The sequence below is a fragment of the Ailuropoda melanoleuca genome, chromosome 11 (assembly GCF_002007445.2).
Source record: "Ailuropoda melanoleuca isolate Jingjing chromosome 11, ASM200744v2, whole genome shotgun sequence".
NCBI lineage: Eukaryota > Metazoa > Chordata > Mammalia > Carnivora > Ursidae > Ailuropoda > Ailuropoda melanoleuca.
Window position 1 is genome coordinate 37357539 of NC_048228.1, and position 26559 is coordinate 37384097.

At 34.1% G+C, this 26559-nt stretch overlaps 1 protein-coding gene across 2 annotated transcripts in view; it reads right to left on the minus strand.

Moving 5' to 3' along the window:
• Positions 1-26559, minus strand: part of CCSER1 (coiled-coil serine rich protein 1) — a 1293520-nt gene that overhangs the window by 271193 nt on the left and 995768 nt on the right. Inside the window, exon 11 of one of the 2 annotated variants that reach the window (XM_034671500.1) lies at positions 462-795. The exons of the other annotated variant lie outside the window; for it this stretch is intronic. Within the exon in view, the coding sequence (XP_034527391.1) occupies positions 718-795 (78 nt within the window). The 3' untranslated portion in view covers positions 462-717. Of the gene's footprint in view, positions 1-461; positions 796-26559 lie in introns of those variants that run through there. 2 annotated transcript variants of the gene reach the window in all.

Consider the following 26559-nt stretch of genomic DNA (forward strand, 5'->3'; position numbering starts at 1 on the left):
TCTGATGGCACCTTGGAGATTCTACATATTAAATTTACGTATACATCTCTCATTGAGAAAAGTTCATGTTAAAGCAGACAAGCTGTCACAGAAATCTCCTGAGCTGAAGGAAGTGCAAATATCTGACTCTCTGCTGAGGTGCATGTATTTATAATACAGCTGAGCAAGGGTGTAAAATCCAGGATTTCTATCTAAAAATTTATAGCCTATTTTCAAATGTTCTAAATATGATGACTTAGAAATAAACTAAGGTGGTTAGAAAGTCAAGTTTTCTTTAAATTTACTAGAGAAAGGATTTCTTTCAACGGATTTCCTTTTCAAGGAAAGAGGTCTCATTAGCTGTGTGGCAAAAACACAGCTGTGTATGATATAAGAGCTCTTTGAACAAGTATGTAAAAGAAGTTAGGATTTAAGAAAGCGTACTGATTCATTTGACAGAGAAAGTACTGTCATTGGTGCTAAGTGAAAATAAACTTAAGAGCCACTTCCATATTTGCCGCAGACTTTGAGTCATTACTGAAGCTTCAACGCACTTGGCCACATTGCAACGCAGTTTTCTTGAATGGGCTGGATAATGACAAACAGATAAGGAAGAGGCAAAGGGAACCGTTTGCTACAAACACATCTAGGTAATATACAACATTGGGGAGTGCATATTGACCTTAGGGCATTTGGTCTCAGCATGCCATGCTACAGCACAGGAACACATAGTCATGTTTACAACACAGAGCTGAATAGAAGAGACTCACATAATTGCCTGCGAGAAGGTACAGGAGCACTTCCATAAGCTGTGCCCTGTAAATAAAACACATTTTTTTTTTTTTTTTGGAGCAACTAATCATTGGTAACAATAGACAATGGTGGAGAAATGAATAAAGACTATGAAAAGAAATACAAGTTAAATAAAGATGATTTAAAAGACTTGTATTAAAAAAGGCTTTTGAGTTACTGTATTTGGTAGGTATGTATATAAGCTATTATATGGAGGAAATTAAGAAAAAAACCAATATATAATGCACCAAAAAATAACAAAGTAAAATAAAAATTACAGCAAAAGATGGGAACACTTAATTTTGACAGAAAGAGAGTTTTATGAAAAGTAGAACACACATGATATTTATGAAGTGGCCTCCTTAAAAAGTAGGTTCCCTTGCACCAATTCCTTAGCTGATGCAAAAATTTTCTCCAAGTCTTAAACTAAGCAGTATACTAGTAGTTGCTCTTTTCTATTTCTACCTCAAACACTGTACAAAATAAAACTAATGACCTCAATAAAATGGCCCTCATCTGTGCATCAATAAAAGTCAATCACTGAAAAACAGCATCATCAAAGGAAAAGAGAAAGTTATTAAAAACAGATATTAATGGTGTATGATAGACCCCTAAGTTAGAACAACCACATGCTGAATACTTGCTATATTCTCTCAGTTGACAAAGCTCGGTACAAACAAAGATTGCAATTCAAATTAATTATTTTTATTTCCAGCACTGATCTCTGTCACAAAATTACATTATAATACACACAAGGAGAAGTTTTTAAATATTAGGCAAACAGATCTCTGTGAAAATCAAAGTTCGTTATTAATATAATAACTTAAAAAAGACAAGAGTATTTGAAAAAGATTAATATTTATTGAACATTTACTCTGCGAAGTTCCTATGCTTAGCACATGAAAATCATTATCTCATTTTGTTTCCACAAAATCCTGGAGATAGTTATGATTTTTTACTTTTGTTTATTATTCCCATTTTTGCTAATGACAAAACTCTTTTTAGAATGATTAAGTTACTTTAGATTCAATTTAGAATCAGTTTAAAGAACGGCACCTGGGTGGCTCATTAGGTTAACCGTCCATCTGACTCGATTTCAGCTCAGGTCATGATCTCAGGGTTGTGGGATGGAGCCCCACCTTAAGCTCTTTGTTCAGTGTGGATCTGCTGGAGATTCCCTCCCTCTTCCCCTGTCCCTCCCCCTATTCATTCTCTTTCTCTACAAATAAATAAAATCTTTTAAAAAATGTAAAAAATTGAGAATCAGCTTAAAGAACTATTCACTTTTAAAAGGATAGTTAAATAATTAAAATGAGATTATTTTATGGAAAATAATCCCTGTTGCTGGCATTTAATGAATTTTTCTTCTAAGTAGAATAGCAAATGCTAGTATTATGGCCTTGGTTCCTATAAATGTATACTAACAAGGAAGCTTATCTTGTAAATTACTCCTCGTACCTGTTGCTCCTATACATGAATAGCCTCATTATCAATACCCCCACCAGAGTGGTACATTTGTTACAACTGATAAACCTGCACTGACATATTATTATCCCCCAGAGTCCATAGTTTACCTAAGGATTTACTCCATTTGTTGTGTATTCAATGGATTCGGACAAATGTGTGACATGTATCAACCACTGTAGTACCAAACAGAGTAGTCTCACTGTCCTAAAAAACCCCTGCCTAGTTCCACCCCCACCCTTAACAACCACTGGTCTTTTTACTGTCATAATTTTGCCTTTCCCAGAATGTCATAGAATCATACAGTAGGCAGCCTTTTCAGATTGGCTTCTTTCACTTAGTAATAGCGTTTAGGTTTACTTTATGTCTTTTCAAGTCTTGAGAGCCCATTGCTTTTTAGCCCTGAAGAATATTCCATTGTCTGGATGTACCACAGTGTATCTATCCATTCACTTACTAAAGAGCATCGTGGCTACTTCCCAGTTTTAGAAATTATGAATAAAGCTACTATAAATATCTGTGTGCAGGTTTCTATATGAATATGCTTGCACCTCATCTGGGTTAACATCAAGGAGGGTGATTACTGGATTGTATAGTAAACAGATGTTTAATTTCATAAGGAAGTGCCAAACTGCCTTCCAAAGTGGATGCACCTCAAAAACAAACAAACCAAAAAACAACAAAGTGGATACACCACAATAGAAGCTTTTATAACTAAAAATGCCCTCAAATGTCAGCAAAGAGACCAAACATGGACAAAGTTATTATTTTTAACAAAATGCTAAATCCAAGATAGTGCACTTCCAAAGTCTTCATTTTATTGGACCCTGACTTTATAAACTAATATATATATATACATATAGAGAGAGAGAAACTATTGCTTTTCCCTGAAACCTTTTTATCTAATATTTAAAAACTTCTCCTTGAGTATATATAATGTAATTTTGTGACAGAGATCTGTGCCCGAAATAAAAATAATTAATTTGAATTATAATCTTTGTGTAGAGCTTTGTCAACTGGTAGAATACAGGAAGTATTCGGCAGTGGTTGTTCTTAGGGGTCTATCATACACCATTAATAATAGAGCATATAGTTAAGAATATATATATATATATATATAGAGAGAGAGAGAGAGAGAGCTAAGAATATATATACGTAGCTGTATAGCTAAGAACAATGGAGAGCAATTATTACTAGTTTTTTTCAAGTGATACTTGGGTTGGGATAATGAATCACCAGATACCATCATAAGAAGACTAAGCATTGTTAAAAAAAAAAAAAAAATCATTAGGTTTAGGAAAACTGCGTAGCATAAATAGTGTAGAACCAGTAAGAGAAAATATTTAGGTAAACATGATGACTTAAGACTAGATTTTCTCCAGTTTATCTACATAATTATCTTTCTAACTCATTTGCTCTCTAAAAAGTTGACTTAAAATTCCATCCCTAATTTGAGACTATAAATTGAAGCAACAATTAATAACAATTAAATATAATAATATGTCTGAATCAAAGTATTGAACTTATTCATCCAAGGCTTGGTAAAGAAAAAGCCAGCATTCAATTTAATTACAGGAGCTTATTAAATCCAGGAGAGAAATACTTTTTTTTTTCCTACACAGACAGGAAAGTTCATGGATATCGTGATACTTATTTAACTAATATTTATAGCACACCATCTGCTTATTTCATATGTATTATTGTATTAGAAGCAACCAAATTCACTGCAGCACATGGTATCTCCATATGATAGATATATTTTTTCCCATTTCCATTAGAGGCTATTCTCTGGATTATGTGGGTATGGTGGTTCTCATTATAAACCATCTTAGTTGTAAATAAGACTTGAAGTAAGCACAAGATTCTGGAACAGGAAAAAATATGAAAACTAGAAACCCATGAAAAAAAGGCAATAAATGCCTTAAAAAGCACACACACACACAAATGATGAACTTCCTTAATATCTTCCTACTCCTCTGGAAGCATTTAGTAAAAAACATATTGTAGGTATAGTCCAGAACACAGAGATAGAAAAGAGGAATATACAATCTGGTTGGAGAAAGAGCTAACACCAGTCTTACCTGATAAAAATGTTAAAATACTATCTCAACTATAACTGAATAAGAATTTAGAACTTATTCACTGACCCCAGGCACACAGACCAAAAAGCAAAACAGTGCCAGACATAGAATGGAAATATGAATCTAAGAAAATTCTTAAATAACCCTTTACCCAAAAGCTTTGGGCCAAATGTTTTTCAGAATTCAGAATTATTTAGATGTGCAAAATAACACCTCTAGCTAAGTCTAGGGCTAGAGTAATGAAAGACATTAATATTTCTGCAACAAAAATATGATAACCCCACTGTGATTTAAAGTAAGTATAAATAGCTTCTTGTTAATTTAGATCAGGTCAGATTTGGTTACCAAATCAGTCATAGAAAAACTTTGGGTTTTCAGGGGACTTTATTTGCTTGTGTGTTTTGGATCTTAGAACTGTTAGATAAGAGATTAAAGAGCTATAAAACCATAAGGATTGCATAATTAGAAACCAAGGAAGTATGAATTTTTTAGAAAATTATTATTTTAATTGCCTTATTTTAGTTCCTCATAATTAAAGTTCTATTGATAAAGAAGTGGTTTAAGAAACAATTAGCTTTCAAGAAAATAGATTTAAGATTTAGCATTTATAGAAGAATGCTCAGCTTCTAGAATGATTACAAATAAAAGAAAAATTGGCTTTATGACAGTATACATATGTGGAAATAGTAGGATTTAGTTGATATAAACACTTTAAGCAGTGAAATAATATGATTTTAAGTGACACAAAATATTTCTGATAAATATCAATATTCTTACATTCTTTCATGCTTTTTGGTGGAATTTCTATTTAAACTTGTAAGGGTAAAATTTCAAGTTTATACATACCACTCAGAACTGTCCTCAAGGACTAATTAACAGAGATGGGTTAATAGTTCACATGTAGGTTGTAAAATACTTGGCAATTCCTTGAAATTGGAAACTATTCAGGTGTATGTATTTAAGGACCTAAATTATACAAGAAACAACCTTATTAGTTTAGTGCTTACTTAGATTCTTGCTTTGATATTTAAACTTTTATTAAAACACCCAAATTGAACATATTAAAATATCATCTATTTTAAAATCCCCGTTGGATCATCGCGCTGCCCAAGGCTTGCCCTTGATCTACCACCTTGGATGACTCAAGTTAGATAGAATTACTCGCTCATTAATCAAACCAAGCAGTGCACAGAACTTGCAAGATGAAAGTGCCTTTATGTAGATTGCACTTTTTGTACCCAGTTTGTTATCTTTACATGACTAAAAATAGTGATAACCGGGCTAAATATCTACTATTAGCATTTTAGACCTCATTTCAAGAATAATTTTTCTGCCATGTTTTAAATTTGAAGGTAGTGCAGTGAAATTGAGACGATAAAGTGAGTAGGATCTGGTATCAGATTTTTTTTTTTTTTAAGAGGGAGATAGCACACACACAAGCAGGAGTGGAAGAGGGAGACTCTGAAGCAGGCTGCAGGTCCAGCTCAGAGCCAGACACCAAGCTTGATCTCACAACCCTGAGGTCATGACCTGAGCCAAAATCAAGAGTCCAAAGCTTTAATCAACAGAGACACCCAGACATCCAGGTGTTAGATCTTTAACTACCAGAAAGGGAAAACAGAAATGATTTTTGTTTTCTGATGAGTACAAGAAAAAAATGACAGGGATTTGTGAAATACTTTCCTTTATTTTCTCAACAACCTGGTAAAAACTCAGAAATGAAAACCTGTATAGTAATAATGAACCACATCCTTCAGCCCCCAAGTAGTGCCACTGGATCTAAACATTTAAGGACAAAACCACAGTGAAAATGCACTGAGAAAATTAAATTGATGCCCTTCTTTTCTACCTACCTCTATTCCTGCCTATTTATCATAGTTACACACATAGTAATACATTTACCATATATATTTAACAAACGTTTGCAATACAAATTTTGGTATCATTAATTTTAAAACATGACTAGTTTTAGGAGAGATATTTAATTGAGGTATGTGAAAACACAGAAGTTTTTTTACATAAACCTTGCTTTAATTATTTTTTTTCTTTTCTTAAATTGACCCACTTGAAAGTCATCCTTACACAATTTTCTATAATACATCTCCCGCTAGTACTTTAGTAAGAAACACAGGAGGTAAGTATGAACTTTCAAGGCACACCAAAAATATGAAATATACCCATAAGGAAAACACAAATTCCTCTGCATGCTTTAAATCATTTTAACTTATAATAGTAATCACAAACTTACTGTGTTTCCAAGGGATTCCCTAAGGCACAGCCAAAGGCAATCAGTTCCTCCCAGCTAGTCATAAATGTCCTATGTTTCTTTCATTGCTTAAATATTGCCCTAAGCCCTTTCCTTTATTATATGCCTTTGAAATGGAGTGAACCATTTCCCAAAAGACACTTACCAAGAAGAAAGTTGACATTTGCAACGATAAGCAGCAGCATGCACCGCGTGTGAATATGAGGGCCTGGAAGACTTGACATACGTCCCTCTAATTATTTCAGTCTTCTTCTCTGGCAGTGCGCTCATTTATTATCAATAGAAATTAAAACCTTTTAAATGTCAGTACTCTTCACACTACAGATGTAGGGAAAATAAGCTAACACTGAGACAGGCTATTTAAGAAATTGTTTTTGTAGAGAGAGAAATAAGCATTCTCTTTAAACTTATTTTTTTTTCTTATTTGACACAGATGTACTCATATGATGAACTATATGCTTTTTACAGAAAAAGGATAGAGAAAAAGAAGACTCAAAACAACAAAAAGCACAGACATGAGATTAATTTAATCATTTTAAAACATACACCTGGTATATACAAATACTCATCAAAACCCTTTAGTGCTACGCCAATGGTGGCAGAATTCAGAAACCTTTGCTTAACCCTCAGGTTTGCCACAAGCTTACATTCACCTAGTCCTTCAAATCTATCACTTTCCCAAAAAACATTCAGACTGGCTATCCCGGGGCGCCTGGGTGGCGCAGTCCTTGAGCGTCTGCCTTCAGCTCGGGGCGTGATCCCGGCGTTCTGGGATCGAGCCCCACATCGAGCCCCACATCGGGCTCCTCCGCTGGGAGCCTGCTTCTTCCTCTCCCGCTCCCCCTGCTAGTGTTCCCTCTCTCATTGGCTGTCTCTCTCTGTCAAATGGGTAAGTAAAATCTTAAAAAAAAAAAAAAAAAAAAAAAAAAAGACTGGCTTTCCCAAAAGAGAAAATGGAAAAATAAGTAGATTGTGGGATGCAGGGAGGAAGGAGATCATTCTGTAAAGTTTATGTCTTAACTGGCAAATTTGAACTATATCCAACTTTGTCTATTATAGGTATTCCAGTTACCTGGAATCAAACATGCAAAATATTCAGAAGCATGAGAGAGATGTGGACCTGAAAGTACAATGGTGCCTAAGCAGCAAAGATAATATTATATCACAGTCTCTTCCATAGCCAAAGAATATAGCCTTCCTTAGGATACGACATATAATGAAATGTTAAATCAATGCCCTCTTGCCTGCAAAATCAGGACCAGTTGACCAGCAACCAGGGAAAGTCTATAAAACCAAGAATCATGAAAAAACAATTTATTTTAACCTAAAACACATGGAAGTTCATGCATTTAACCATATTTTAATGTGGGACCGAGGTCTTTCCTGTGTGTGACAGTATCTTCTACATGTGACTCAGCTTCCTCTCTCTCTCATAGTCACGCAGCAGTACATCTTCCACAAATTCCACCTTAAGTAACTTTAGAGCTTAAAGTTGCTTGCAAAGCAATCTGAATGTTGATTTTTTTAAAAAGATTTTATTTATTCATTTGACAGAGAGAGACAGAGCACAAGCAGGGGGAGCAGCAGGCAGAGGGAGAGGGAAAAGCAGGCTCCCCGCTGAGCGGAGAGCCCAATGCAGGGCTCAACCCCAGGCTGAGGCCAAGGCAGATGCTCAACGGAATGAGCCACCCAGGTGCCCCTGAATGTTGATTTTTTTGGATGGATTTACTAATCTCTTCCAAATTTTTCAGTGTTTTCAAGACATTCTAAAACCTTCAACTTTGTTTTGTTCTTTCTTTTCACTTGCCTCTTTGATCTGTTTACCTAACACCTTAACTGGTTCACCTAATAATAATAATATTTAAGATAACAATTACAACCAAATTTAGTAGTTTTAAGGGAAAAGAACTCAAGGAAAAGTAGCAAGCAGGACAATGAGAAAGATGCCTATCGCCATCAGCATCAAGGCTTTTCAGAGGGAATGGGCATTTGAATTAATTCAGTGAGTAGGTTGTGGTGTCCTTCTATGACCTGCACGATCATATGAAGGTTGAATTATGTTCATTAACCATCTTTAAAGATAATAGAAAGTTTGACAGAAGTATGTACTATAAAAATTTTCTGATACACATATGATAATCTTCATGTACCTGGAAAATTTCCCTAATTCACAGTACCTCAGATCCTTGTGTTGATAGATTAATGGGGATTTTTTATATAGCAATATACAACAGTTAATGATTATACAAGTCATAGTTTATTCAATAGTCTAATTTCCAATTCAATTGTTTGCATAGTCAATAAAATATTCACTAGATTTAATTTTTTTATTGAAAGAGGTATAAATTCATCAAAATTCCAAAGATAAAGACCAGTATTGGATTTTACTATTTGATAGGTCAGGTTAGCCTATCATTTTTCTCATGAGTGAAAAGCTGGAAGTCAATGGCTGTTGAAAATTCTGCTGAGATCTCTAAAGAAATGTCAGTAAATTACAATTGATAGCTCTTCCTTATGGTTTAGTAAGATTGAAATCAAGAAATATCAGTTCATACACTTAAAGCTAATTTTAAGTCTTTTTAGCCAAGCAACAGAAAGAATAATAAATGTAGAAAAAGAATACAAAAAATACACACATTAGCCATATATGCATTCAGGTAGTCTTATTATATTCTTCTTTTAATATTTCAGTAAAATGTTTTATGAATTGGGAATTAACCCTCTTATTCATGAGTTTTTACTCTCAGTAGCCACTTCTATGAACAGTGTGATTAAACTAGTTAAGAATTGTTTCTAGTACTCTCCAAATCTCACAATGGTAATATAAAACTTTAAAAGTCTACTATGCTTTATAAAATATGGGTCTCTCAATTGCAGTGTGAGAGTGTTTCATAGAGAAAATATTGAGGATTATGCTTTTTAAAATAAAAATAAAGGAAATTTTAAGCATGAGAGAACAGTGGGATAATTCTTTTCAGAAAATGTTCTATTTATTAAAGGATAAGCTAGTTTAGAATGATTTAAGATAAACAGTCAGACAAAGCCATTTACTGTTGAGAAAATTTTCTATGCCCTTAAAATATGAGAAACTAGAAAGATTACAACTACATAATGTTAACTACAATCACAACTCACTTATTGTGCAAGTTAGTTTTTCTATTATGTATTAAAATAATAAAACTGTAGGAAACATTTAAACTCTCTCAAAAAAAAAAAAAGCACAAAAAGAGCAGCACTTTTTCCTTATAGTTCTTTGTTAATAAAAAATAATTTGTGCTCTCCTGAGGAAGACATTCTAAAATGCATTATAAATGTGCTTTAGGAAAATTACCAGATACTCTCTTGCTCACCCATCATTAGTTTTTCATCCTGGTGGTTTGTTAAAAGTCAGCAGGAAGCATAATTACGGTTTTGGTACATGGTAGTATAATTATTTCCCTGTTTCCTTCATTTGTCCACATTTTTAAACTTAAAAATATAGTCTCTATTGGAAATAGCCAATATTCTTGTGAAATGGATCAAGTTGGATGGGATCTCCAGTGGTCCTTTTATTTTGACAAACAGCACAAACTTTTAAAAAATATATCATCATGCTCTCTTTTATATATATTAAGGTAAAAAAAAAAAGGTAGCTTTTATTTTGAGAAACTCGTAGAATGGAACTAGGAGAATTTTTCCAGTATTTATTTATTTTAAAAAGGTTTTCCAATTTTAATGATCATTATCATTATTTTTCTATCAAGCTTTGCTTTTCAGACTAAACTATTCCAAGTTTTCTATTCTCTTCTTTTAGACATTAGTTTTCAAATCTTCTAATGCCTAGTATTTAGCACCATTTTGACAAAAATCAAATGACATCTTGGCTTATAAAGTAGAAAAGTAGAAGCAAAGTTAGGTAGCTAAGGGACTCTATCAGAGATGTGCACTAGGATAACAGCTATGACAATGTGGGTCCGTTATTTAGGAAAATCAATAATTTTAGTTCTTAGGCAGATAAAATGAATAAACTTGAATTTTAAAATTTGGCAATAGGCTATAAAAATGTAAGTGCAGAATATCATAATTAAAATTAATCTCTTCTGACCTGTTGCAAGGAGAAAATGCAAGCAATTTATTCTCATACCAATTATATTTCTAGCAAAAGAAACATTCTAAAATAGTCACTGTCAGAATGCTCAAATTATTGAGGCAAGTCTCTGAACTTTAGGCACAGCTACTTTGATTGCCTTTTGTCCAGGATATGCTTGAGCAAGCAGCAAGTTTAATTCTCTTTCTCTTCATAGATATACATAATACATACATATGTATGTGTGTTTGTGTGTGTGTATGTGTGTATATATACACACATACACACACACAAACACACATACATGTAACTGTCATCTATGTATTTTATTGTGTATTTCAGGATATTTTCACATATGCTACTTCCTTTGTTTCTTAAAAAATCTTTATGAGCTAAGTAACATTATTCTCAGTTTTTAAAAAGATTTTATTTATTTGAGAGAGAGAGAGAGAACTAGTGGAGGGGGATTGAAGGAGAGGGGGAAGCAGACTCCTCACTGAGCGGGGAGCCCAATGAGGGGCTCAATTCCAGGACCCCGAGATCATGACCTCAGCTAAAGGCAGACACATAACCGACTGACCCACCCATATGTCCCTACATTATTCCCATTTAACAGATGATAATGCTAAGGCCCAGAGTGCTTAAATGACTTGGGAAAAGGTGTAGGTGTTAATAGTGGTTAGAGAGGATGAGTTTGAAGGTAAAGGGATTCAGGCCATACTAAGTTGAGCTAAAATGAGAAATTAAGTGTCTCCATTTGGTTTTTCAGGTAATAAGTGTCTTAAGGTTGAGTCACAGGGATTGAAATGTAATATCATACTGTTACAAGACACTTTCTAATTTAAAACAAAAAATTTAATTTAATTGGAATTTAGGTCATTTGGAGAGAATGAAATAAAAATCGATTTTGAGGTTGCACTAATCAGATCAATCTGCACTTACAATGAAGAAAGTTATAAAAATTATAATCCCTTTTATACTTTGTGGTCAGACCATTTCCACTTGTTCATTCTTCAGCACATATTCTTTGAGTACCTACAACACGCAGATTTTGTTCTATATTTCAGTAATGTGTTCAAGTATGGGTATCTCACTTAAAAGAAAAGAAAATTACATCACTCTACCTTCAATGCCTACCAGGTGCCAGAATTGTGCATGTCTCATACAAATTATCATTTTAATAATAGTCAACACAAATCGAATCCTTATTTTGTATTAAACACCTTAAGAGCATTAATTATTTAAAATCTACAACAACCTTACTAGGTGATATTTTTATCCCCATTTTTCAAGAAGGAAACTGAGACCCAGATATTACATAATTTTCCCAATTTTTTAGAGCCAGCAAACTCTAAGCTTTGAACCTAAATAGCTCCACATCAGAGCCCAAGCTCTTACCCACTCTATTATATTTATCGGTTTTGATCAGTTATAAGCACTTCTTATACATCATTTATTTTAAACCCCTGAGACCTTCACAATTTTCAAATAATTCTCCCAGGCAAATATTATCTTCATTTTACAAATCAGGAAAGTGGAGTTTATAGAAGAGGTTAAATGACATACTTAAAGTCATCCAGGTCTGCCCTCCTCTCCAATCTACTAAGCACAGCCGTAATCAGGTACTCTAGCACTGTATTAGTCAGGACTGGCTATGCATATCTTTGGAACAGCAGCAAAATAAAAGTAGAAAGAAGTGAGAATATGCATTTAACAAATTGTAAACCTCCTGTTTAATAATTTAAAAAATTTACATAGCCACCAATGGAGAAAAAAAAAAAAACACTAACTGAATTGGGTTCCTGTGTTCTTATGCTCTGAGTTAGTGTTATTTTCATTTGAATTATTTATGTGGGGACTGAAGTGAGCCATGATAAGACATTACGATTTTTGGTGCTCAGAACTTCTGATAGCTTTACTCCTACTCTATATAACTCATTTTATATTCATAAAAGTTACATGAAGTGGCCTTGTTTGTGGCAGAAGCAAAGCTGAGAAAATTCAGTAACTTGCTCAAGTTTACAAGATTAATTAGTAGCAGATATGGAATGTAAACTAAAGATATTTTGACTCCAGAACCCAAGTTCTTTCCCAGATGTCATACTGACAACTAGCTTATCCAAGAGAATAAATCATAAGATTTGAAATCATATCATAAGACAAGCAATTAAAAGAAATAAAAAGGTTATCTTGGAGAAGAGAAAACTCAGGGGACTATAAACAGATAAAAAAATGTATTATACCAACAAGGCAGGACTAGCATCAAAGGTGGAAGAATTTTGAATTAACCTAAGAATTTTATTGACAGAGCTATTTTTTTTAAAAGATTATTTATTTATTTGACAGAGATAGACAGCCAGCAAGAGAGGGAACACAAGCCCGGGGAATGAGAGAGGAAGAAGCAGGTTCCCAGCGGAGGAGCCGGATGTGGGGCTCGATCCCATAACGCTGGGATCACGCCCTGAGCCGAAGGCAGACGCTTAACGATGGCGCTACCCAGGCGCCCCTATTGACAGAGCTATTAACAGAAATGTTTGGGTAGAGACTGGATGTGGATGGGATGTAAAGACAATGTAACCACTAATGGTAGGGAGCAAGCTACCCAGAATACCAGTTCTCAAGTCTGTCTATATTTCAAGTCATCTGGAAAATGACAAAATACAAATGTGTATGCCTGAGTACCATTTCCAGTGATTGTGATTGAACTGGTACAGGGTGTGGATGCAGGCATGGGGATTTTTTAAAACTACTCAGGTAATTGGTTCTAACATTGAGCAACACTTGACAAGGTGTCGCTTGAGAGTCTTTTGGACAATGCCATAAAATGATTCAAAGCATGAACCATGAAGTAGGACCATGAACAACAACAGTTTTGAACGCTGGTTTTTAGCAAGGGACCCACTGCCATAGTATAACAGTTTAGAGCACATGTTTGAAATCACATAGTGGAGTCTTATCTCCAAGGCTTGGTTGCTTCATCTACACAGTGAGATACTGGCAGTTATCCCCTTATGGAATGGTTGAAAGGATTAATGTAAGCTCTATCACAAAATCTATACAATTAGTAGTTATTCCTTGTATGATTAATTCCAGCAAGGTAGGAAAAACTCTATTTTTCTTTCCCCAGCTCATGCATGGGGGTGTATGTGTACACTGGGGGGGAGGAGTGGTGATTAATAGAGAGAACAGTGTGTTAGGCTGTTGGGTAATTATTGACCTCTTTTCCTCCAAGGTTTTCTACTGCATATTTTTCAAACTCTTTAAGCTTACTCAGTGTACTGTTATTTTTAAGATGAATGTAAGCTCCCCAAGGTGATTAAAAGTAACAGTATAAAAGATCTGAGGTCATAAGCATTCAGGTATACATCCACAGCAATTCTAGACCTTAATCTTGCTGTGAACTGAATTAATTTTGAAGTCCATGCCCATGTGAATCTGACAAATTGTATACATGAAAATATAAACATATTATTGCTCAACTACCCTTGCTCTTTGTTTTTAATCTTGCAACTGCTTCCTTTTCCAAGTGCTTCTAAGTTGAACACACTCCTTTGTAATACCAAGGTCTTGATCATGTTTGTATGAGCTCATATTCTTTCATGAATATCACAGCCTCTTTAAGGACTACAAGGAAAAGAGATGTCAGGAAACTCACATAAATGCTTTGAGAACAAACAGGCATTCCATTTCATTCCAATACAAAAGATTTAATTAAAACAAAATCATGAAACTGTTTTTGCTTTTAAAGAAAGGGACAGGCCAATGAATTCACCAAGTCCCCTGAATATGTATCTTTAAGATAACATTAATAGGTAGTATTTTACTTCCATCATGATGCTTTTGAATACTTCTCCTATCTAGACTATTTTTAATCATACTGTTTTTTTCAATTATCTTCATTTTAATTTTTAAAATTTCTTTTAAAAAGTTTTTTTCTTTACCTTCCCAAATCTCTTTCTCACATACAATGTACAATTGTTTTGTAGCAAGTTTAATTTAGATTTCATTTGCATCCTATTTTGAGACTTTAAACTATTTTGAGTAATATCTTTCAGGTTCCTGTTTCATAGACAAGAAACACAGTATTGCAATTAGGGACACATGGGTTTTTATCTTGTCTCTACCTCCCAATACATTGGTGATCTTGGACAACTTAATCTCTCTCTGTCTCATTTTCTCACCTGTAAATCGATTAAATGAATTATATTTGTAAAGCACCTAGAGTCTTGTCTGGTTTTAGTAAGAATCATATAAATAAACACCATGAATTTGGTTTTGCATATTAGCATAGGACCTGACATATATTAGGTAGTCAACGGATAAATTTGAGGTCAGTCACTTATATCTACAACAAATTATTTGTGTCATAGGAAATAATCTCCTTGAGCTTCAACAACTTCACCTTAAACACAGAGATTATAATACCTATTTTGCGTCACAGGATTGCTAGGACAATCAGTCAAATGTTGTTATATAAGAAACTAGTTTAAAAAATTAAAGTGCTTTACAAACACAAGTTATTAAATATTAATATCAGCTCAACTTGTCTATAATGTATTTCATTTGACAAGTGGTAGGAGCTTGCTTAATTCAGGAAGCAGAGCATTGGGAAAGAGCTGAGATCCTCTCCCAGGGAGATGATGTCCTATCCCAAGGATAGAGCCAGGAAATATTGCTGACAGAACAACCATTTTAGGGGCGCCTGGGTGGCTCAGTTGTTAAGCTTCTGCCTTCAGCTCAGGGCGTGATCCCGGTGTTCTGGGATGGAGCCCCACATCAGGCTCCTCCGCTGGAAGCCTGCTTCTTCCTCTCCCACTCCTCCTGCTTGTGTTCCCTCTCTTGCTGGCTGTCTCTATCTCTGGCAAATAAATAAAAACTCTTTAAAAAAAAAAGAACAACTCTTTTAAATTATGATTTATGTCAGCTTATTGCACACAAAACATTAGCTATTTAAACTTTTAAAAAGGATTATCTTAAGTAGTCTCTAGTGCATGACAACTTTGTGTATGGTATCCCTTTGTTTTTCACACACATTGTGAGAAATTATATTTCTACTCAGCTGACTCCAAATGATCACAAACCTTGAATTACTGACATCTATAATAGTAAAATTAATCAAAAAAGCATAGCATTTGTCCAGTGTAAAATAGGGTGATAATACTCATTTATGTAGTTTAAAACAGTAGGCATCATGTTTCACTTCCCACTGATAATCTTACCTATTTCTTTCTTCTTCTTCTTTGGGAAAATGATGCCTTACTAAGGCAAGATCGTTAATCGTGAACAGCTACCAGTGAAATGCGGAAATATTAAAATCAATCTTTTCTTCCCAGAAATTTTTCTCAGAGTAAAGTTATAGCTCAATAAGGAAGACATATTTCCATCTTAAAGTGAGCACTAAATATTTTTCTTGTGGTCTCTTGGCACATTTGTGGCTCATACAGAAGAAACATTTGCATTTTTCAAAGTGGGCATTTAATACTAAGGTGAACCATTCTATTCAGAATAAGTTAATGTTTTCTTCACAAATATCCAAACTTAAATCTAAGTACACTGTAAGGTTACAGCACAAAATAAGCTTATTTTTATTATGTGCTCTATTTCTTAAAATTTTAATTATTGTGGTAAAAACACTATGAGATCTACTTCTTAAAAAAATTTTAAGTGTACTATACGCTATTGTTGACTACAGGTACAACATTTTTGAGCAGATCTCTAGAGGTTTTTTATTCTTTTTAAGAGATTTTTTTAAGAGGCCATTTAGCCTCTTTGGAGTAAATAGGCTTGGCCACCTGCTTTACATTAGAATATGGTTCAAGATGTGCAGAAATGTGTTTGTATGTCTATGTGTGCATGTGCTTGCACAAGTGTATTCAAACTTATTGAATCTACATAATTCAAACAGAGCGGGCAAGTTGAACCAAAAATATTTAAAAGCACTCTTCATGTTGAGCTCAATGTTAAAAAAAACTTAGGCATAATTATGGCATGAGGGGTTTTTTTAAATTTTTTTTTTAATGAAACAAATATTTGGTCTTGTTTTCTGTTAATTCCACTGCATCAGTGGGCTACTTTGAGACATGTCAAAATTTATTCGAATAAAGTAAAAGCTAATAAGAGGTTGTTTTCTGTAACGTAATATTCCTAAGCATATACCAATACTTCCCTCTATTGTATGTTTTTAGGAATAATGCTTCTCATCACATTATCCACAATAAACGGTGTTAGTATTTGGGGCTACGGCGACACTTTTACCTGCATAAGAATTTAGAGCGAAACAAGATTTCTCTTTTAAGATGTATAGATACACTGAAATGTTGAAAAGTCTCCATAAAGTGACAAAAAACATTTCTAGGCTTTTAGGAATATATCATGATTGACTTTACTAAAAGTTGTGTCATCTAGAAAGGAGTTTGTTTAGCCCAAGAAGCACAGCATGGGGATAAATGTGAAATTCTCCTAGGGAAAGGATGTTTCTTTCCAAGAATTCTGCCCGGCAGGCTTATTCTTTAGCATAATACCACTCACTATCAAAATCCAACAACTGATTCCTTCTTTAATTCACATTCCCACTAAGTCATTTTAATCATAATTTGGCTTCCTCTGTGCCACCCACATGGAGACAAGGTTGGGTAATTTATCTGCTTCTCTAGTAGAGTTAGCATTCTTTTTTTTTTTTTTTAAAGATTTTATTATTTATTTGACAGAGATAGAGACAGCTAGCGAGAGAGGGAACACAAGCAGGGGGAGTGGGAGAGGAAGAAGCAGGCTCATAGCAGAGGAGCCTGATGTGGGGCTCGATCCCATAACGCCGGGATCACGCCCTGAGCCGAAGGCAGACGCTTAACCACTGTGCCACCCAGGCGCCCCAGAGTTAGCATTCTTATTGCATGTGGATAAATTAGAATTTTGAATTTATACATCAATCTCATGAGCTCATTTTTTTGTGAATCTGTCTTCTTATGAGTGATGAATGTGCTCTGGAAGTGCTGAAAGGAGTTTACCATTCTGCTGGCTGATGTTTAGACACTCGAACTTCTGAAAAATCACTATCAACTGTGACATTCCCCCAATAATGACGATAAAGTTAGCAGACACGTAGGTCTGTCATGTGAGGCACTGTCGTAAGTTCTTTACATATACAAACACGTTCTATGGTCATAAAAAATCTTTGAGTTAAATATTTTTGTTATATGCCATTTTTTAATATGAAGAAACAGTCAGAAAAGTAAACTGTAGAGGAAGGCATCAAACTCGGATGTCTGGTTCCAGAAACTGTGCCAGAGTACTTCTAGAGTACTTATTAATATGAACATTAACATTCTAGAAGCCTTGTTAATATCAACATTGATATCACTGCTTAATTTATCTTTCTGCCTTGAGGTTTTAAAAAAAAATTCCATAAAGTTCAATAGGTTTTTTTGTTTGTTTGTTTTTGTTTTTAAGATTTTATTTATTTGAGAAAGAGAGAGAGAGCACAGAGCACAGGTCGGGAGGAGAGGGAGAAACAGGCCCCCCACTGAGAAGGGAGCCCCATGCAGCGCTGAATCCCAGGACCTGAGCTGAGGGCAGATGCTTAACCAACTGAGCCACCCAGGTGCCCCTTTTTGTCTTGTTTTGTTTATTTATTTTTTTATTTATTTAAGAGAGAGAGCATGTGCACCCCCCAGCAGTGGGAAGGGTAGAGGGAGAATAGAGAGAGAATCTGAAGCAGACTCTGCACTGAGCACAGAGCCCGACCCCGGGCTCTATCACAGGTCCCTGAGATCATGACCTGAGCCAAAATCAAGAGATGGACATAACCCACTGAGACACCCAGGATCCCCTCGATACAATTTTATAACTAGGTAAATAGAAATTAAAATCTTATTTCTGTATTACTTAGTAGTGTATCTTGTTTTTAAAGATCTCATAATATGCTATCTCCAATCAAATATTGGAATTATTCCAAAATAGAAATACATTTAAAAATATTTTGGGAATGACTGACCTATAACATTTTAAAGGCAATACAGAAAATTGAAGAAAGGAAGCTATGGTATTTTTTACAAGAGTTTTTAAAATAAAGTCCTTATCCACTCTTACATGAACTTCTGCAGGATCATATAGGAAAGCTGGACTTTATGAAACTGAAATCACACATCTGTTTATTAATCACTGCCACTTCATGAGAATAGCTCTGTGTAAACTTGCTTTCTTTTTGCTTAAGATTAATGGACAAAATAAATGGATAAATTAGTAAATAATACTGTACAATCTTAAAATAATCCTTACAAATATTTGCTTGTGATAAGTTCATTTAGGGAAAGCATATTAAAATTCCTGCTACATGTAATGCACTATGACAGGTTCAAAATAAATGATGAAAATCTTCTCTTCTAATCTAGTATAAAAAAGAGTAACAAAAGTAGCAAAATGGCAAAAATAACATTAAAACAGCTAGGATATATGAAGTACTGTAAGAAGGTAATAAAAAAGATTATTTCCGACTGGACACTGATTTACTGAACACACATTTTGTGTGCTACTGTATGCCAGGCACAGTTTGAGAGGATTGGGGCTTCAGCAGTAAAGAAAAAGAGGTTTTGCGCTCATGGATCTATTGTAGATTCTAGTGAGAGGAGAAAGGATAAATATTATCAAATATATAATGTGTAAGGAAGTGATAAGTATTTGCCTATTAAGTAGGATAGTCAGGAAAGAGAAGAGAACTCAGTGAAATGAGAAAATGATTCCTATACGGATTGCTTACAGGGAAGTTTAGCAGAGGGATTAACAGCAGATTAAGAATGGCTAATTATAGTCCTTCTTATAAAGCAGAGTTTCATTTTTGTGTTTTTATAAAATGTAATTTAAGCAAAATCTTGAAGGACTGAGCAAAAAATGGTAAGAAAAAGAAATTATAAGGAGATGTTTTGTCATGAACAAAGCTAAGATATTGAAAAATAAGGGTGATATTTAAGAATTGAGATATTATTTGGCTGAAGTAAAAGTAAGGGAAGGTGAGGTTGAGAGGGAAAGTTGAAATGAATTGGATGTATAAGGACCTAAAATTTAACAATGGCAGTAGGAAAGGGGATATATATGTACAATTCAGAAGACAGAATTAATAAGATTCTGTGATTGATTTGGTAGCAAAGATGAAGTCCAAGATAATTCTGAAGTTTTGACCTCAGTGACTTGAAAGTTATGCTGTCATTAATAGGAAACAAATCAGAATGAAGACCTAAGTTGATGGGAACTACTGAGTGATAAATTATAATTGAAATTCTGTTTTACGTATATATATATATGGAATATATATAATATTCCATAATTTTAAGTAAATGAACAAAGATAACTGATAAATGTATGTAAACACATGCTTGGATTAAATAATAGAATTTAATCTCTAATTTCAAAAATGACTAAACATTTATGTGAGAACCCACAAATGTATAAGCACAATACATACTAGGTAGATTACTTAATGATATATCAAACATTGGGTCATATTTATCTTAAAATTACATAATGCATAACAGGATTCTTTTTATCTCTTGAAGCATGTGTCCAGTGGGTCAGACTTCCAAGGTGGAGTTTTGCATTCATAATTTTAGCTGTTTGAATTGACAAATTCTCTTTGCTTTAGTGTTCTCTCTGCTACTATGAAGATAATGAGTATGCCTACTTCATAGATTTGTGGGGAAAATTTAAGGAGCAAATCTATCTATACTGTTCAGTGCACAGCTAGTTTTCTATACATGTTACCGTGGTTATTACTAATGAGTTTTACAGATTTTTGTTTTTTTCCAAGTTATAAAGGCTATTTTGGAGTACTCTACAGAAGTTTCACTTGATACTTCTTTATTTTTTTTCTTTTAACCACAATGGCCTAGAATTGCTAGGGATTTGGGAGAAAGAGTAACAGTAACAATTTTAATACTATTCATCCAATATAAATTTGTATTACTTTTTTTTTTTACTTCCTCAAGCTCAATGGTATCACTTTAGAAGATATATTGATGATTGAAAAAGAAAAAAAAATTATATCATTTACATGCCTAAGATGTGAGCAATGTCTAGACTGCCATATACTGGAAGTAATCTTTTACAGAGCCAGATGACACAATATCAAGAATTGTTTTTGAATTCGCATGCATCCCTAAAACATACCTCTGAATTTTGGAGAATTCAAATTAATGAAATATTCTCACTTGTTTAATTATTTCTCAATATCTGTCTCTCTCTCTCTCTCTCTCTCTCTCACATACACACACACACACGTCTATGAAATTAAATAGGAAATATTAAGAAAATAATTTAAATACATTTTTATTTATAATCCTGTTTAAACTCTGCTGAAGTGTATAGGAATAAATACACACACACACACACACACACACCCATACACACACACACATAATGGAAGTGCTCCAAACATTCAAACACAGAGTGACATTTGTTGCAAACTAACTTTAAGGAACAGAAAATCCATCACCAGTCTATCCCATTCCCCCACCCCCTCCCCTCTGAAGTCTTCAGTTTGTTTCTCATAGTCCATAGTCTCTCATGTTTCATTCCCCCTTCTGATTACCCCCCTTTTCTTTAGACTGGTGATGGGTAGTAAGGAGGGCACGTATTGCATGGTGCACTGGGTGTTATATGCAACTAATGAAGCATCAAACTTTACATCGGAATCTGGGGATGTACTGTATGGTGATTAACATAATATAATAAAATTTTAAAAAAGTTAAAAAAAAAAGAAATACAAAATTTAAAAAAAAAAAGGAACAGAAAATCCAACCTATTTAAAAAAGGGGAGGGAAGATTTCTATTTTTTTCTCAACCCATATGAAAAAAGGGAGAAATTCCAGATTAATTCTCAATATGTGAAAGGTTTGGGCAACCATTTTATTTGCTATTATATGAAGCAAATTCATCTCCTGGCCTTTCAGGAGCAGAAATGGGGCATTGTTGAATACAAGGGGTTTAAGGAAAATCATAGTCTGAGAGAAAATTTTGTGTCATATAGTCATAAAAATGAGTAAATCCCCGAAAAAAGTTTCACTTTTGAAAATCTTGCATTCCAAGAGAACTGATTTGCATTTAGAACTACAATTTCTTTTCTTTATTTTCCCCAGAACATATACCATATGCCAAGAACACTGCCAATTCCTAAGGGTTAAGATTAATAGGACATGTTCTCCTACTTCAAGGAGCTGACAGTTCCAGCTGAGAAGCCATGAACCCAGCATATTGAGTATCTGATACTCAGTCGAAGCTCAATAAATACTTGCTTACTTAATGAATGTTGATTATATGGAAACTACCAAGACAGCAGAAAAATTTATAACCTTAGGACTCAGGAAAGACTTTCCGGCAAAGATGTAAACTGAGGAAAGGAAAGAAGAAGCTTCAGACTGAAGGAGCAACTTAAGTAAAAGCCTGAACACAAAACCTAGAACATGCTGACGGATCAACTAAGTTTTATTACACTGTTAAATGTGAGGTAAAATAAAGACAAGACACCTTTAGAGACAGAAAGTGAGACAATATTGAAGGCTAGTGACCTAAAAAGCCAGCTTTCAAGAAATGGCCATAGAAAGTGAATCTTATGCCTCTGAGGTTTTGCCAGCTTTTGTACTTTGAGACTTTCAAAGATTAAAGTGGAATGTATTTTCTTTTTTTAGCCACAAATTCCACAACCCCACTCCATGAGAAAAAGAGAAAAGGAAAAGACATTTTATTTTCCTGGCTACAGTAATGGTACTGTCATAGTCTTCCAAAACATGTGACACCTAAATCATGGAAATGGCTTAAAATGTCAACCAGCTCAAGTTTTCAAATTTGGAAAAAAAATATAAAACTACAACCATGAATTAAGATAAACATTTTGTTTTAGAATAGTTTTGGATTTATAGTAAAGTTTCTGAAGATAGTTTCAACTTAGTTTATGTGATTTAAACTATAATTAATTAAATTCAGTATAGCTTTTAAAATTCTACAGAGTAAAAAATAAAATAAAATAAGACAAAATAAATTCTACAGGGTAATCAGAAGCAAGGGCAAAAGAGAAAATACAAAAAGCATCCTATCCTAGAGTATGCCAGGGAATAGAGGTAGAAATGTTTTCATGTTCATTAAGCACTGAGCTTTTTTAAAGAAATGTTTATTATAGGATAGTTTTAGATTTACAAAAGAGGCATGAAGATAGTACAGCGCTCCCATATATCCCACAGCCAGATTGCCTTATTACTAACATCTTACTTTAGTATATTTGTAACAATTACTAAACCAGTATTTATACATTATTAACTAAACTCCACACTTTATTCTTCTTTAGTTTTTACCTAATGTCTTTTTGTTGTTGTTCCAAGATCTTACCCAGGATGCCACAGTACATACCATCAGCATATCTCTTTAGGCTCCTCTTAGGCTGTGGCAGTTTCTTAGATATCCCTTGTTTTTGAATGACTTCGTTAGTTTTGAGGAGTACTACTCAGGTATGTTGTGGATTGCATCTTAGCTGGAATTTGTGTAATGTTTTCAGGATTAGACTTTTGTGAAGTGCCAGTCTCATCACACCATACCCAAGGGTCCAAACTATAAAACATGACTTATCACTGTGGATGTTGACCTTCATCACCTGGCTGAGGTTCTGTTTTCCAGTTTCTCTGCTGGAAAGTGAGTCTATTCCCCCTCCTTTCTTGACTGTGCTCTAAATTTAGAAGGAAATCTCTATCACAGCCCACATTTAGGGTGCAGGGATTAAGTTCCACCTTCTTTCGGGAGGAATAGCTACATAAATTATTTGAAATTTTTCTTCAGGGAAATGTCCCCCTATTTGTCTGTTTATTTAAGTATTCATTTATAGATATTTTATACTCTGGGTTATAAGCCAATATCACTTTATGTATTTTATTGTTCAAATTGTTCTAGCACTGCCATTGGGAGCTCATTCCGTTGGCTACTGTGCCCTTTCGACACACTCCCATTAATGTGTGCTTTTGTTTTGTTGTTGTATTCTGAGCACGTCTTTTCTTCTGGTGCTACAATACAAATGTCCCTGGCTTCTCTGGTATAGTTCCTGCCTCAGTCCTAAAATCAGCTATAATGCCCAGAAAAACCTGCTTCCTTTTACTGGAGAACTGTGTTAGAAACAAAGGCCTATGCCTAGGAGTGCTTGTCAGAGTGTTGCTGCTTCTAGATCCTCTTCTTTGCTGACAAAGCAAGCAAATACATGTGTATGTAGTAATCCATCTAGCTAACCATGAATTCAGACCTACGTTTCTAACTCTAATCCATTATTACATGGATCATTCTAGAACCCCATTTTCTCCTCTGTTTCCTCCTATTCCAATAGTGAGAATCTTGGATTTCATCACTAACCATCCATTTACTTATTTAATTCTGGTTTTCAGAATCGTTAACCTCCACAACTTTGTCAGCAATTTTTATTATCAAGTTTAGGAACTTAGCCATCAGAATAGGTATACAGAAGTTTGCCATTGTTGTTTAACTTGCATTTCCCTATGTCAAATAATGATGAGTGCCTTTTCATATGCTTACTTGGCATTAGCAAATCTTCTCTGATGAAGTGTCTTCAAACATTTTGCCCATTTTTCAAGTGGGTTGTTCTCCTATTATTGAGTTTTAAGAGTTTTTAGTATACTTTGGATATAAATGTTTTATCAGATAAGTATTTTGCAAATATTTTTTCCCAGTCTGCAAGTTGCATTTTTATCTTATTAGTGTCTTCTGCAGAGAAGCTTTAAATTTTAATAAACATCATTTTTTTTTCTCCCATGAACCATGCTTTCAGTGTTGTATCTGTAACTCATCACCAAACCCAAGGTCATTAAGATTTTCCCATATGTTTACTTCTAGAAATTTTAAAGTTCTGCATGTTATTTCGGGATAAATGATCCATTTGAAGTTAATTTTTGTGAAAAGTGTAAGGTCTGTGTAGAACCCTATAACACTGAATTTTAAATGTACACCCAGATGAAGGCAATCATTGGATAATCAACTTGAAGTTATTTTAGTGTTTGTTCTTCTGCAGTACTAAAAAGAAAATCTCCAAAACTTTACATTACATAACATGTAAGTACACTGAGTTCTCTCTGAATGGGGCTTGCTTAGCTCTCCAAATCAATTTCCTGGTATTCACTGACTTGGTCATTACTACCCTTCAATCAATCTCACTGGACACCTTTCTAAATATCAAGGATTTCTCACCTCAGGATCTTGATACATTCCATTTCTTCTCTTTCAAACACATTTCTCAGCTTTTCAAATGATCTTCTCATCTTAAATTTTTAACTTTGCCTAGAAATCTACTCTAATCACCCACCATTTAGTCTAAAGTAGTTTCCCTCTATTAATATTTTTAATCAAATTGCTTCTTTTCCTTTGTATCACTAAGATATATAATTGCATACAGACATACACTTTGTGTGAATATATAACCTTCATATATACAGAGTTTTCTTCTAGACTAAAATCTCCCTGATGCTATCCATAATGTATTTTTATTAAAATATATTCAACTGCCTAGCACAATATCTAACACATTCTAGAGCTTCAATAAATTTTTGTATAGTACTTGAGTTAATTCCCACCCCATTTTAAAATGTAAAAGGAGCATAAATGTTTAAATAAAATAAAAAAAGCAAAATATGGCAACATATAATAGGGATTAAATTAAAACCAATAGGAAAATATGTACAGTTAAGATAGTAATTACACCAAAAATATAGAAAAGCTATTTTATTAGTAGAGATTTAAGTGTACTACCACTCTAAAACAGGTGCATTGCATTAACTATTAGCAGAGAGAGAAAAAAATGAATATTCCCCAAATATTTCCTAATTCAGTGACAAGGCCACACTGCTTTATTATAATCAAACTGATAGCTATCATGAAGATAATATTAACAAAAATTATTCTCTGTGTGTGTCCTGACTCTCTTTACAAATTGATTTTTTTATGCTCATTAATTTATAGTCAGTGAAATGCTTTAGCATAGGAAACCATGGTTGCAAGACAGATAATAATATCACACAATGACAGATTAGAAAGTTCTAAAATAAGAACTACAATGAATTGCATATGTATTAATCCTAGATTTTACTTATGACAAAAATTCCCCAAATTGAAAATCTGGTGAAATGCTATTCCATCTGAATTTTTAATAATTTTCTTCTTGTTGGAAGGAAGAATTTCTTTCTATGTGGGATTTTAGATGATAGTCATTCAGAATTTAAGGTCTTATTATTTTTAATAATACTCATTTATAAATACACATTTTTAGAAGCAGTGATTTTTACCTGCATCTCTGAAGCTTTGCCTAGAACTGTCATTTTTAGTGTAGGTATTGCTTCTCAGAATTATCAATTTGAGACTTATGAAATATTCCCTAGGTAGTGAGAACTTTCCTCACAGGGCAACCTTTGCAACTTACCAGAAAACTTAGAAGGCTTCTGACTTCACAATATGACATATCTAAATGAGGCCAGAATTTGTTCAAATAATATTCTCTAATATATCAGGAGGCAGTATGTAAAATTAAACTCATACACTGTAAAGCCCTACTGCCTGGACTTTCAAACCTGCATATGCCACTTACTAGTATAAGACCTTGGGAGTATTACTTAACTTCTCTGTGCCTCAGTTACCTCATCAATAAAATGGAAGTTAATTATAATGTTTATGATGATTATATAAGTCAATACATTAAAAAAAATGCTTCCAACGGTATCTAACATGTAGTAAGTACTCAATAAGCGCTAACTGTTATTATTAATCATGTGGTAGGGGCACCTGGGTGGCTCAGTCAGTGAAGCACCTATCTTCGGCTCAGGTCATGATCCCAGGGTCCTGGGATCCAGCTCCATGTCAGTCTCCCTGCTCAGCAGGGAGTCCGTGTC